General features: G+C 37.1%; 1 protein-coding gene across 3 annotated transcripts in view; it reads right to left on the reverse strand.

The window, feature by feature from the left end:
- NTN4 (netrin 4) overlaps nucleotides 1-14983 on the reverse strand; it is a 118298-nt gene that overhangs the window by 40668 nt on the left and 62647 nt on the right. For all 3 annotated transcript variants that reach the window (XM_082635660.1, XM_082635659.1, XM_082635658.1), the window contains exons 4-5: nucleotides 10747-10873; nucleotides 8575-8763 (exon numbers count right to left, since the gene is read on the reverse strand). In XM_082635660.1, coding sequence (XP_082491786.1) covers nucleotides 8575-8763; nucleotides 10747-10873 — 316 coding nt within the window. The remainder of the gene's footprint in view (nucleotides 1-8574; nucleotides 8764-10746; nucleotides 10874-14983) is intronic.

A 14983-nucleotide genomic window follows, 5' to 3' on the forward strand; every position in this document is an offset into this window, starting at 1 on the left:
TGCTCTGGGTCTTAATTGCGGCACGTGGGATCTTCATTGCCACGTGTGGGGTCTTTGTTGCAGCATGCAGGATCTTTCAGTTGTGGCACATGGGATCTTTAGTTGCAGCGTGTGAACTCATAGTTGTGACATGCATGTAGGACCTAGTTCCCTGACCAGGGATCGAACCTGGGTCCCCTGCATTGGGAGTGTGGAGTCTTAACCGTGGACCACCAGGGAAGTCCCCATGGTGGGAATATTTAAACCATAGAAATTGACCAGTGCTACAAATCAGGGCTTTCTCCCCCCTAGAAAGCCAGCGTGCCACTGTCCAGTAGGATTATTCTCTTTTTAATATGCTTGCCATAGGAAAATCTACTTAGGTTATAGGCTACTAAAGGCACATAAGTGACTTTAAAGATTTCAAGTGAGCTACTCTAGAAGAAGCTTCTCTTTATTTATTTTTTTATACAGCAGGTTCTTATTAGTTTTCCATTTTATACACATTAGTGTATATATGTCAATCCCAATCTCCCAGTTCATCACACACACACACACACACACACACACACTTTCCCCCCTTGGTGTCCATACGTTTGTTCTCTACATCTGTGTAGAAGAGACTTCTCTTTTAGAACAAAGAAACAGTATTCCTCCAAGTGTCTCAGTACACAGTGATAGTTATATTTCTCATGTATCTTAACAACCAGTTTGTGCCTCCATTCTGCTCTCAGCCCTAGGTTCAGCTGGAGAGATTCACGTTGTCCCTTGTGTTTATAGACGTTAAATGCACTGTCCTTGAAAAAAATTTTTTTTCTGAGTTGTAGAAATAAATTCAGTTTCAATGATCTCCACTAGTCTTAAAACAAAAAAACCCCAACATCTCTAAAATCCTCAGAAGTAATTTCTTGACTATGAAAATATGTAGTTGATTGTTTGGGTCCCACAGTTGACTCTAGTTAAGGTTAAAATAAAGAGGAAGTGAGAACAGAGATGATTTAATTTCTCACAGGAATAAATCTATTGGCTAGTAGATTTGGTTCAGGGCCCTGTTTATTCAGCTTTGGTGAACTTACGGCCATTAACTAAAAGTGTACACATAAGGACCATAGTATTTAGCATGATGTTTGTCAGGAGGAAAAAAATAGCCTAGAACATCCATGGGGCCAATAAGTCCTTGGCTTATTTGGCAGGGAACTAGCTACCTAACTGTGAATAGAGTCCCAAGAATAATGTCACCAATATTTGTTGAATGAATTAATGTGCCCAGACAAGTATTCTATTCAGTGTATAGTATATAGATTCTGTGAGGAAGAATAAACGTCAATTCATTCCCTTTTCTAGATTATCTCGTTAAAGGCAACAAAGGCAATCATCAATTAGAAAGTAGGACAAACTTTGTATTTTGGCACTTTAAAAGGAAAAAATAAAAACAGCCACCAAGGAAGTATCGAAGGCATCTTTTTAAGGAAGCCTCCCCTTAATTGCCCTCACACCATCCCCACACTCTCCTTGAGGCACTTTGTGTATCACTTTCATTGCATTTTCCTCATATGATGGGGGGACATTAATACTTTTGTGCTTTTGTGAAAGTTAAGTGAGTTACTAAATATACAGCCCTTTGAACAGTGAACAGAAAAGAGTAGGCACTCAATAAATGTCAGCTAATTACTATTATATCATTACCATCACCACAGTGTATTGAAATGATCTGTTACTATAAGTTTCTCCCCATCTAGGATGTAAGATCCTTTAGGGAAGACCTTTTCATCTTTACAGAGCTAGTGCTTACTGCAGTGCCTGCCACAGAGGAGATGTTTTTCCAATAAGTGCTTCTTTGGCTAAATTGAGCTATGATTTATAAACTTCTAGTAAACTTTGACCTGCTGTTTCAGGTTTTCAATAGTTCCAACTCCTGAGAAGACATAAACTAGGAAATAAGGGTGAGAAGGGTTTTGATACATCGTCGCTGATAATCCAATAGACGGTAATTGTCCAGGCCTATTTAATATTAGGTTTGTAATTATTTCACTGATAGAAATATAAAGTTTATTATTTCCTTGATATACAGTTGTAGGCTCTAGCACTTGGAAATGAGGAACAAACATACAGAAGGAATCTTCTAGGATATGTCTTTGTAAGTGACTCTTCATATAGATATGGCCACAAGACAATAGCAATATTTCCCGTGCATGTTGTAGAATGCTGGTCCTAAAAGATGCTCTGTAAGAAAAGCATTCTCTGATTAAATTTGGGAGACAGACTTCAGAGCTCTATAGGAGGTTTATCATGAACACTAGCATATTAAAAGCTCTGAAAAATCCCAAAGAAAAGAAACCTTTGACTAATTCACCACTTCCTGAATTTGAAGGCTGTAGAAAAATTTCCCCATATCTGGTTCCTATTAACATCTTTCGGAGTTAGTGTTCCATGAATCAAACTTTGGAAAATGCTATATCACAGAAACACATTTATCGAGATTTCCATTTTTTTCCTCAATAAATCTCTAGGTAATTCATTAAAAAAATAAAAAAATCTAAGTCTATGTGCATACAAACAGAGATGCAAACTCTGGTTAATTTGGATGCTAAGGGAATAGTGGGATATTGTCTGGCTAAGTAACTTTTAAAAATTAACTGTAGAGTAAATGTTAACTGCATTTAACCCTTGATGAAAAATACTCTGCAGCATTCTCAAACTTTAATATAATACAACCACCTGAGAATTTTGGTAAAGTGCATGTTTGCTTCAGTAGGTCTGGGGTGGGATGAGAGGTTCTGCAACTTCTAATCAGCAACTGGATGATGCCAGTGCAGCTGGTCTTTGGACCACACACTGAGTATCAGGTTACTTTTCTGCCTTGGTAAGCACAGTAGAGTAAATGTAATAAAATTGTTACTTTGAATAACATTGTACATGCTGTTGATGGAGCCACACACTGAGATAGTTTAAATTTTTAGAGATATCCATTTGTTTTCTTGATACTACCTTCCTCATAAAAGTAAAGTGGGACCCAATGGGCAGAAAAGTTGTAGCTCTAGCAATATTTCTATCAGCACTTAGCGTGAAATGTGGTGTACTGTAGGTACTTAATAACTGTTAAGTACATTAACCTATTTGTCATAAACTTTATTATCAGCCTTGGTAACTCTAAAGGTGATATAGAGACACATCTGCTAAGGAGGGAGTTAATGATAAGAAAATATTACTAAATAAAAATGAAAATGTTGCCAAACATGGCCAATCAAACAGTATAGTATGGGAAATACTTGAAAGAGAAAAAAATTGAATGTGCTAATAAGTGGTGGAATTTACCCCTGGCTCGGAAAAGGGAAGGGAAGAACCAGAATAGTGTTCTTGGAGAAGGTGCCAGTAAGAAAACCCATGCTAGGGAAGTGGACACAGGCATCTCTGCCCCAAACATATGCTGGAATAGTCATAAAGTGAATGGAGATACACCTTCCTCAGGCAGCCTACCCAAGATCAAGGGTATGTCTAGAAAAGGAAAAAAGGAAATACAGATCTTCCATACTAATCCATCCACCTCCTACAAATTATGCTAAAAGGACTAAATTGGTACCAGTTATTTTCGTAATCCCCCTACTTGGTGCAAGTATTGTGTAAATGTTTTTAACTAGGAGTGATTAGCAATATGAATTATTGGTAGTAGTTTCTAGCTTGAAGTCCTTCAGTACCCCAGATGCAGCGGAATTCTATGATAATTTAAGGGGTTGAGAAACTAACCCAGACAAGTATGTTACAATTGTCTTATAATGTTTTCTTCCTTCCTTCCTCCCTTCCTTCCTTCTTTCTCTTTCTCTCTTTCTCTCTTTCTCTCTTTCTGTCTTTCTGTCTTTCTCTCTTTCTTTCCTTCTTTCTTTTAAATATATTAATGTGCTCTTCATGGAGTTTTCATTAAAATAGCTTTGATACCTTTGGTCTTCTGACACTTGGATATTGCCTATAAATATCAATTGGTAGGGTCCAGGTAATTATACTAAAGGTACCTGTTGACTGATTATCGTCTACTTGTGGATAGTTCAATCCACGCCATCTCACTGACTGAGGCGTCCAAGATGAGGGCGCCTCCAGCCAACCACCCATCTTCTCTATTTCTCTCATCCTCATACTCCTTTATTGTCCTCCCCCTCTTTTTTTGCCTCTATAATCATTCTGAAATTTTTTTAGTTCTTTGAACATGCTATAGTCTTTCTTCCTTCTGCTCCTTTTTAGCACTGGTTGTTCTCTCTGCTGGGAATATTCCTACCTATGTTATGTTGATTCCTATTAAACTTCAGGTCTCCTTAAGTCAAAAAATTAACTCTTGTTCATTGCCCCTCCTATGAGCTGCCCTGTACACTCTCTAAACAATACTGGTCATACTTGTGTGATCTAACACACACATGTATATACCACTAGTTGCCTATACACACACACACACACACACACATATACACATACATATATACATTTATATGCACATACACACACACACACACACTCATAACCTCTTTAAAAACACTGTGTCTCTCTTGCTCATTGTTATAATTCCCAAGAATTAGAACACAGTAGTGTTCAATAAGAATTTGTAGGGGCTTCCCTGGTGGCGCAGTGGTTGAGAGTCCGCCTGCCGATGCAGGGGACGCGGGTTCGTGCCCCGGTCTGGGAAGATCCCACATGCCGTGGAGCGGCTGGGCCCGTGAGCCATGGCTGCTGAGCCTGCGCGTCCGGAGCCTGTGCTCCGCAATGGGAGAGGCCACAACAGTGAGAGGCCCGCATACCGCAAAAAAAAAAAAAAAAAAAAAAGAATTTGTAGAATGAAAGAATAAGTTTTTAAAATGTCCTAATTTTGGTCAAGTCTACTGACCTTGGAAATCAAACACTATAATATGGAAAATATTGTCTCTATTGACATTTTCACAGGCTAAAAAATAATTAAAAGTTATGTGTTTTGTTAGTTTTAGCTACCTTCTCAAATTTTGCTTATGTTTTTATAGAACTGTAGTTTGGGGACCAAAAACCTATAAAGCCTTTTCGGCACAAGTCCCTAGAAGAGCTATATAAGTAGTGGGGTAACTTTTAAAATAATCTCCTCTTTCATGCTCTTTTTATAAAACTCTGAAGCCATGAGTCCTCTAGGATTTAAATAGTTAGAGCTGACAACTTTTTATGTTTTGTAAGAATATGAGCAGTAGCTTGAACATAGAACAGTAACAAAACAAAACAAAACAAAACACAAGGTATTTATCTTGACTCCAAGTCTGCCAATAAACCCTTCTATTTCTCTTTTTATTGGTAAGACACAGACATTTTTTTAAAAAGTCACTGTTTTAATCTTTTGTACATTTACTCATCTTACAATTTTGTAAAGCTGCAGAATTTAAAATTTGATTAGTAAAGTAAAACGCAGTGCATAATATGCAATGCTTTCAAATTAATCTGGACATTATATCAGTAAAATATCTTGGAAATATATGAAACTTTCCTAATTAAATCACTACAATTGCTCCCAGTACCCTAGGGAATAAATACTAAAATTTTTAGGATAGCATACAAGACTCTAAAATCTAGCCCTAATCAATGTTTCAAAGTTTTCTTTCACTATTCTTGTAGATCTTCTACTTGTTACTCTAATGAAAGTGACCAGCCATTTGCTATACCAGAACATAGGAGATACTTGAATGTTAGTTAGATATTAGAAACTGGGTTTGTTTTAACCAATGTAAGTAAAATTGGGGGGGGCTTCAACTAGACCAGTGTTTCTCAAACTTTAGCTTGCATCAGAAATACCTGGAGGACTTGGAAAACTCAGATTTCTGGGCTCCACCCAAACAATTTTTGATTCAGTTCGTCTGGGCTGGAGTCTGAGAATTTGCATTTCTAACACATTTCCCACGTGATGCTGTTGCTGATGGCCCCGCAACCACACTTTGAGAATCACTGGTTTGCTTGTTAACTTCAACTGAAGTTAAAAAAAAATAGAAAACTCCACAAACTTCCAGTTACAAGATAAATAAGTTTTGGGGTTGTAATGTACAACATGATAACTATAGTTAATACCATACTGTATATGTGAAAATTGCTAAGAGAGTACATCATAAAAGTTCTCATCACAAGGAAAAAAAACTGTAACTATGTGAGGTGATGGATGTTAATTAAACTTACTGTGGTGATCATTTCACCATTATACATATACTAAATGATTATGTTGTACACCTTAAACTTATACAATGCTATATGCCAATTATTTCTCAATAAAACTGGGGGAAAATAAAAAAAAATACTGCATCTTGTCACTCCTCATTCCAAATCTCTGGCACCTTGGATCCTTCTTAACTTGTTTTGGTGATAAAAGCACTTATCACCTTCTAACATACTATATATTTCACTTATTACTTATATTTATTGTGTGTCTTCTCTGCTAGAATATAATCTCCTTGAATGCAGGGGTCTTTGTTTTGTTCCTGAACACATCCTAAGCCCTTGGCACATAGTAGGCACTCAATGTATATCCATTGAATGAACGAATGAATGAATGAATACGTTAGGTACATTGTATAACATACTGTTTCAAGTCAGTGCTATATAACAGTATCTTTTTGAAAATGTTGCCTGTTGCTATACAAGACAGTTACAAGTATCTAATTTACTCAATGACAAATTAATTTCCTTTCCTGTTTTGTCTGCTTGTTAGTCCATACATTCTTATTTTTAGACATTTCTACTAGTGGTCTGAGGATGTGGAATATACACATACACATATCTATTTAAATATATCCTGTACAAATGGTGTTAGGGCTGAATATATTCTAGATTGAAACAGTTTCATAAGCAGACCCTTCAGTCAGCACATGGAGTTAAGGAAACTACATTTTAGTCCCTAAGGTACTGTGGATTTTAAAGAAGTAATTATCTTTGACATAAGGTATTTTTAGTCAATAAAGAGTAGAAACTCTATAGTATTACTTCCCACTGTCTATCTTACAGGACGACAGTTATTACAAAACTAGTTTTCATTTCTTGGGGGCTGACTATATGACAAGCAATGCGCTAAACACTCCACATACTTCAGCTTATGTAATTCTCATTACAACCCTGCTGGGAGAAGGAAATCGAAGTGCAAGGAGCTTCAACAGCTGGCATGGGATGACACGGCCGTGAGGCGCAGGGAAAGCTTCTACTCTAGATCTGTTTGAAACCTATTAAAATGAAAGTCTGAGTACAACAAGGAGCAGGAGTAAAACAGAATTCTTGGAGAAATAGTATGACGTAAATCCAAATTTGGGGCTCAAGGTTGAAAGGGAGCTGTTCCACATTCTATCTTCCAAAGTCTAAGCAAGAATGCTTGTAACAAGTAAGACAACTCATATTTCATGTAGGTATCTCCTGCCTGAGGTTAAAACTGTATTTTCAAGAGCAATAGAATTTTTCCTTTAAATTAAAAACAAACCCAAGATTTTAAATGATTGTTTCCCATTGTATTGCTCCTTTCCTGTCACTGTTTTTTTTTTTTTTTTTTTTTTGCAGTACGCGGGCCTCTCACTGCTGTGGCCTCTCCCGTTGCGGAGCACAGGCTCCGGACGTGCAGGCTCAGCGGCCATGGCTCACGGGCCCAGCTGCTCCGCGGCATGTGGGATCTTCCTGGACCCGGGCACGAACCCGTGTCCCCTGCATTGGCAGGCGGACTCTCAACCACTGCGCCACCGGGGATGCCCCTGTCACTGTTTTTGATCTAGAACGTGGAGTCCTTGGCGGGGAAAGGAAGGGCATGATCATTCATCTCCATTAACGGTCTTGAGTGGTTTCTGTTATCTAATAATTTCTGAGTTGACAGAGATGGAAATGCTCATGTAGTTAAATGACTATTCATCCACACTGGACTTCTACTTAAGCTCTGCATATATCTTTCACAGTCATGTTTCAGGTAATGTCTCATTAATTGAGCAGATCTTTGAAGATTCTACTCTTTTTTCAAATAAACCTCTTCTTGGAGTTATACCAACAAAAAAGCAGAACCATTCTGTAACAGTTTAGTATTTGGGGGAAGAGTAGGGAATTATTGTTATGTTCTAAATTCATTTATGATACATTGCTACATTAGAGCAGAGTCAACCAAACTGCGTCCACAATGAAACCAAAACCTGTCATCTTTCAGGTGTTCAAATTCACTGCAGAGATGAACACGAGAATGACCCAAGTGCAGATAACCACTCTTTCTTTCATCTATTTGAGTCCATTATTGTCTGCGTCCTACTCATATGTTTGGTCTTAAGATGATCTTAAATATATCTCCCTCTTCATCATTCTTTTTTCTCTTTTATTAGTCATCTTGTTTTCCAAAATGTGGTGCTATAGGAAACAATTTTACTTCATGGAGAGTGAGAAAGGACATTGTTTTTATGAATATTGTACTGTTTCCACCTAACAGATTGAAAATTCTTACTCCTTATTAATGAAGTTAACTGATGTGTGTGAGTGGATTGTCTGAGAATTTCATGACCTCTCTCCCATGCGTGAGCAAATGAAGGATGGAGAGTCATCTCTTTTGTACAAATCAACCTTTTTTTTTTTTCCAGTAACCATTAATTCACTTACATTTGCAAGCATCTGGGGCAGAGAAAGGTCTTCGGAGGTCCCGGTAGAAGCCTGGCTTACATCGTTGGCAATGCTGACCTTCTGTGTTGTGCTGACAGTCATTGCAGACGCCACCACTACGATTCCCTGATGCCTCCCACACATTAATGTCAAAGTGACAGGCATCAGCATGTCCATTGCACTTGCAGGCTGGGAAAAAGAAGCATGGGAGGAAAACAAAGAATTAAAAATAAAATGACAGGTTCTCTAATATTCAGGCAGTTAAAAGTAGGGTAAGCTGATTCCTAATTTTTAAAAATTTAGTTTTTTCACACTCAGAGACATAGAGAACAGACTTGTGGTTGCCAAGGGGGAGGGGAGATGGGGGAGGGATGGAGTGGCAGTTTGGGGTTAGCAGATGCAAACAATTATATATAGAATGGATAAACAATGAGGTCTTACTGTGCAGCACAGGGAACTATATTCAATATCCTGTGATAAACCGTAATGGAAAAGAATATTTTTAAAAGAATGTATATATATGTACATACATCTATATGTATGTATAACTGAATCACTTCGCTGTACAGCAGAAATTAACACAACATTGTAAATCAACTCTGCTTCCATTAAAAAAAATTTAGTTTTTTGAATAGTATACATTTTCACAGTACAAGATTCAAAACAGTATAAAAACATTTATACATTAAGAACTCTTTCACCCTGTTTCCTCTGGCCTTCAGTAGTTGCTTTCCTTTCTTCCTTCCTTCCTTCTCTTTCTCCCCTCCTTCCCTCCCTCCTTCCTCCGAGCCTAGAAGGAACCTTCTGGTGGACAGGGGTTAGTAACTTGGCAGATAGATTGATTTACCTTTCATGAAGTACTATTCCTCAGCTATTGCTGTACTGGTGAGTATGAGGTAGTCTCCTATAGAAGCCTTAATTTTCTTATAGAAGAGGTTTGCAGAGTTTCTTATATAACAGTTTCTCAAAGGCATTTCTAAGATTATCAGTGAATAGTGCCAAGTGACAAGTCTCTGTGTTCTATATGTATTTAGATATGCAGCTGGTTTTGGTGGAAAGGGCCAGAATGGCACTCTAGGAATTTAGGAGAAATTCTTTAGATTCTCTTGATGAGTGATTTGAATAAGGATCCAGACGTTTTTCTGGAGGTCAACTGCATTTGAAAATGTTTGTGCTATTGTTTTTCATTGTTTCCTTGATGTGTTATGATATTTTGACCAGACTCATAGTCTTTAAAAAGCATATTGTAAGATAATTTAAGACTTATGCTTAGAGGAAATCCTTTACATTTCCTAGAAACTAAAATAAATCAGTTATGATTCCAAATTATGTAAGGGAAGAGACTTCTCACAATTTTACCCACTGTACTTGCCTTTAAGTCCTAGTAAAACTGAAGTCTGTGAGTGTAAAAGTTGTTACGGGCATGTGTATTTCTCTGTGCATGTGTATTTCTATTTCATGTATATTTCATTTTGAATTGCAAAGAAAAAAATGATTCATGTTCCCATATTTTTTACCCTTCTATCTAATCTCCAACCTCAAACCCAAAGTTAGCCATGGCAATGTTAGTCTCATTCTTGACGAATTGGCTTAGTTTTAAATCTAATTTGTCACTACAAGTATCATAAGTGAAAAGAAAGGCATTATGGTATTACAGAAAAAAAGCATTTAATTTGGAGTCTGAAGAGCAGGGATCAAGTCCTGACTCTATCATTTACTAACTTTGGCAAGTTACTTAATCTTATTGAGCCTCAGTTTCCTGATCTCTAAAATGGGATTAACACCACCTACTTTATAGGGTTGTTTTGAGAACTGAATTCAAGATAGCTATTTTCATGATTATAATTCAATATCTCAGCTATGATGGTAACTGCACATTCTAATCCTCAGTTGCTCTTGCATCTAGCCATGTTTTATTATGTCAAAGTCTCAGGGAGGGTGCTTAGGTCCCACGTAGTGTCCCAGCAAATGGGCAACACATTCTTGGCAAAATAGTATATCGGTGATTTTGCAAGCAGTAATTGTTTCCAAATGGCTGAAGTTACAGTGGGCAGTGATATGGCTTATGTTTGATATGGGCCACTACTTTATATTGTGTTTCTAGAGACAACAAGGAGTCCATGGATGTTTACTTTACAAAGAAGGCTTTGAGTCTGTGTGTTTGGTACTTACTTCTGCACTCTTTTGGAGACCCTGTTTTGCCATCAGCTGCCTCCCAGGGGCGGTCATTGTATAAAGGTGCACAATGTTGGCAGTGGGTGCCTGCTGTGTTGTGCTTACACATACACTTTCCATGGACCTGCAAACAAAAATAAGTAAGCGCTATGAGCACAAACAATGCTAGGAAAGAACACTCTTCCCACAACCTCATCTCATTGGTTGGCTTTAGCCTTATGACATTCATTCATTTTTGCTAAGAAGTTAGTCATCAAGATGAAAGATCCTTTCTTTAGTTTGTCTTGTTGTTAATTCATATCCTTGGCTGTAGGATATGTGACCCTAATGAGCAATTCTGAGATACTGGCTAGGCATTTACTTAAATTTTTTTGGTTTTGTTTTTTGTTGTTTTTTATATTTTGTTTCTGTTTTTTTAATTACTTATTTATTTTTGGCTGTGTTGGGTCTTCGTTGCAGTGTGCGGGCTTCTCATTGTGGTGGCTTCTCTTGTTTCAGAGCACGGGCTCTAGGCACACGGGCTTCAGTAGTTGTGGCACACCAGCTCAGTAGTTGTGGCTTGCAGGCTCTAGAGCGCAGGCTCAGTAGTTGTGGTGCACGGGCTTAGTTGCTCCATGGCACGTGGGATCTTCCCAGTCCAGGGCTCAAACCCGTGTCCCCTGCATTGGCAGGCGGATTCTTAACCACTGCACCACCAGGGAAGCCCTACTTAAATTTTTAATACCTTTAAATTATTTTATTCTTTACACAGAATTAATACATCTTCAATATAGAAAACTTAGAAATCTGTAATCCCATCACAAAGTGACATCATTATCAACACTTGAAGCATATATTTGAGGTACTTTAAAAATAAAATTATATTTAATAAAATTTTAAAAAACACAATTATATTTAAAACTTCTTTTTTGGATTGAGATCATCATTTCATGTCATTAAATATTCTTGTACAACACACATTTTAATGGCTCCCTTGTATGATGTAAAATTTATTTGACCAATCACCTATTTTTTGCCATTTAGGCTTTAAAATATTTTTACATACTATATTTTAATTCTATAATGAATATCCTTGTAGCTAACAATTTGTGTACATCTTTATTAGGAATGTGTTTTCTAGAGGTAAAATTGAACAGTCAACATTTGTATATTTTTAAGGCTTTGAACACATTTTGTCATAATGACTGGGCATTTTCTTTTAATCCCACAATTCAGAGTAGTTGAGGGTTTTTAAAATAGTATTTCTCACAGGGAGGAATACTTTAGTGGAATTATCTGGGATCTGAGAGTTTTATGAGAATTTTTATATTTTTTGCATTATCTCACCAATAATTTCTTTTTTAAAAATTTATTTATTTATTTTTTTGGCAGCGTTGGGTCTTCATTGCTGCACACGGGCTTTCTCTAGTTGCGGTGAGTGGAGGCTACTCTTCATTGCAGTACTCAGGCTTCTCATTGCAGTGGCTTCTCTTGTTGTGGAGCACAGGCTCTAGATGCACAGGCTTCAGTAGTTGTGGCTCACGGGCTCAGTAGTTGTGGCTCGCGGGCTCTAGAGCGCAGGCTCAGTACCTGTGGTGCACGGGCTTAGTTGCTCTGCGGCATGTGGGATCCTCCCAGACCAGGGATAGAACCCGTGTCCCCTGCATTGGCAGGCGGATTCTTTACCACTGCGCCACCAGGGAAGTCCCCACACATTCACAGATTTCCCCTAGCCTCCTAGCACCGCAGCTTGGTTAATTTTGTTTCCTCTTCCTGGAAAGTCTCTTCCCTTCTGCCTGTCAGAAATACTGCCCAACTTCAAGAACCATCTCAAAACCCAGTCCCTCTCATAAAGTCCTAAATAATTTCTAAAAATTAATACTTGGGATCATCTGGGATAGTTCCTAATAACTAAGTATTGCCCTGAATTCCAGTAGCAAAATGCATTTATTGACACATGATGTCATGACTGTACAAACGAACGTTTTGTAAAGCAGCTCAGAATGGGATTCTCAAATTTAGATCTATGAGGTATTGTTGTTGTTTTCTTGAGAAACAGTGTAAGAGGTAAATCAGCATAAAGGTAATAAATTATATCAACCAGTCAACAATTATTTAATGAATATCTACAAGAGAGAGTTGCTATGTTAGGCAATGTTTTGTACACAAAGCATTACAAAACATGATTTCTGTCTTTAAGCAAAGTATAATGTAGCTGGAAAAAAAAATTTACATAGAAAAAAATTACAGATAAACAAGACAGTAAATAAATACCTAAGAAACAAAATGATGTTGGAATTCAAAGGATGCAGAAATCACCATAGATTAGCAGTTGTTGAGGACTTCATGAGAGGGACTGGGTTTTGAGACGGTTCTTGAAGTTGGGCAGTATTTCTGACAGGCAAAAGGGAAGAGACTTTCCAGGAAGAGGAAACAAGATTAACCAAGCTGCAGTGCTAGGAGGCTAGGGGAAATCTGTGAACAAAGTTTATTTTAATACATCCAAAATATTCTGACTGTGATGATAAAGGAACTACTAAAAACAACATGTACTTAGAGTGGCCAGAAACAAAACGCATCTTAGAGTTCAACAAATGTGGAAATAACCAAAACCAGTACATTGATGTACTATTGCGGGACCTAATTTAACACTTGAGTAAGTTGTATTATCTTATCCAGGATCCCCTTTCTCTTTTCATTCCCTTGGTATATATGTCTTTGGTTCTACAGGTAGAGGAACTCTGAAAATAGCATATGCATTATCCAAGTGTGTTACATGACTACTGTAGACTTTTATGCACACATAAAGTTCAAGTGCAGGATTTATTCAGGGCTTGGAGGACAACAGCCTACTTGTGAATGAATCACATGAGGCCTAAGAGTTATAATCTGGGAAATTTCATAAATAATAATTTTGGTGGCCATCTTGCTAAATTTAATTTCTATGTATTGTAAAGTAAGGTTTTTGTGCTTAATGAAAATGAATTATAGCTGTCCTTTTCATTCTTAGGGATTAGCCAGGATATAGATTTTTTAAATGGTAGAATTGACTCAGAGTACAATGCTGTTGCAAAAACTTTTGTTGATTTTCTTTATAGAAACTCAGCTAATATTATAGATTCAACTTATTGGTTTTGCTCTTGGAATGCCCAAGTGTAAGGTGAGTTATAGTTACCTATTTTCCTGGGCTTCTCTTTGTGAGTATGTCTGCTAGGAGCTGTTTATACATAAAGTCCCATGGAGTTGTAAGAGTTTACCATACATCACTATTCACATGTCCAGGCAAGAGCTAAAGACAAATTTGCACTTAAATTTGGAGATCTGCAGGAATTCAATTTCTACTGCTCTGTAAGAATGAGGTCTTTTCATCCTAGCTCCTGGATATCTAATTTTTCATATATTCTGGTAGAAATGCACCAGTCCAACTGCTTTTTATTAAACATTTTAAATTCAACATTCCTTATCATAATGAAAAAGATAGAAATTCTATCAAATAACTTCTGCATGGTAAGATTCTTTTTTAATTGAAATATAGTTGGTTTACAATGCTGTGTTAATTTCTACTGTACAGCAAAGTGATTCAGTTATGTGCATATATATATATATATTCTTTTTTATATTTTCCATTATGGTTTATCACAGGATATTGAATATAGTTCACTGTGCTATACAGTAAGACCTTGTTTATCTATTCTATATCTAATAGTTTGTATCTGTTAACCCCAAACTCCAACTTCTTCCCTCTTCAACCCCCCTCCCCCTTGCTAATCACAAGTCTGTTCTCTGTCTGTGAGTCTGTTTCTGTTTCGTAGATAAGTTCATTTGTGTCATATTCTAGATTTGAATGGTAAGATTCTTTAAAGGCTCTCAGTAAAAGATGGATGATTCTTTGTTTACTTGTACTAGATCCTGATTTCAAACAAAATGGAGTCTTTTGAAAAAAATGAATAAGAAAAATCTTCCGAAGTTGAAGAATTTAGTGAAGCAAAGGCATACTTATGTAGCTGGCACAAGTTAGTAGCATAATGAAGATTAGCAGAAAAAGCAGTTTTGTAACTGTCTAAATTCTATAATAACCTGTGAAAAAATAAAAAACAAACCACTACATACAAAACACCCAGGATACAAATATTTGATAGAATTAGAGTCAAAGTTCCTAGAATAAACCATCCCTAATTCATCATTGCTGTTAAGGAGATTATATGGAATACTATCCGAGGAGGGCATTTGAAACAATGTTAAGAAGTCCAAAGTA

The sequence above is a fragment of the Mesoplodon mirus genome (genome assembly GCF_964341445.2).
Source record: "Mesoplodon mirus genome assembly, chromosome: 11".
NCBI classification, from domain to species: Eukaryota; Metazoa; Chordata; class Mammalia; order Artiodactyla; family Ziphiidae; genus Mesoplodon; species Mesoplodon mirus.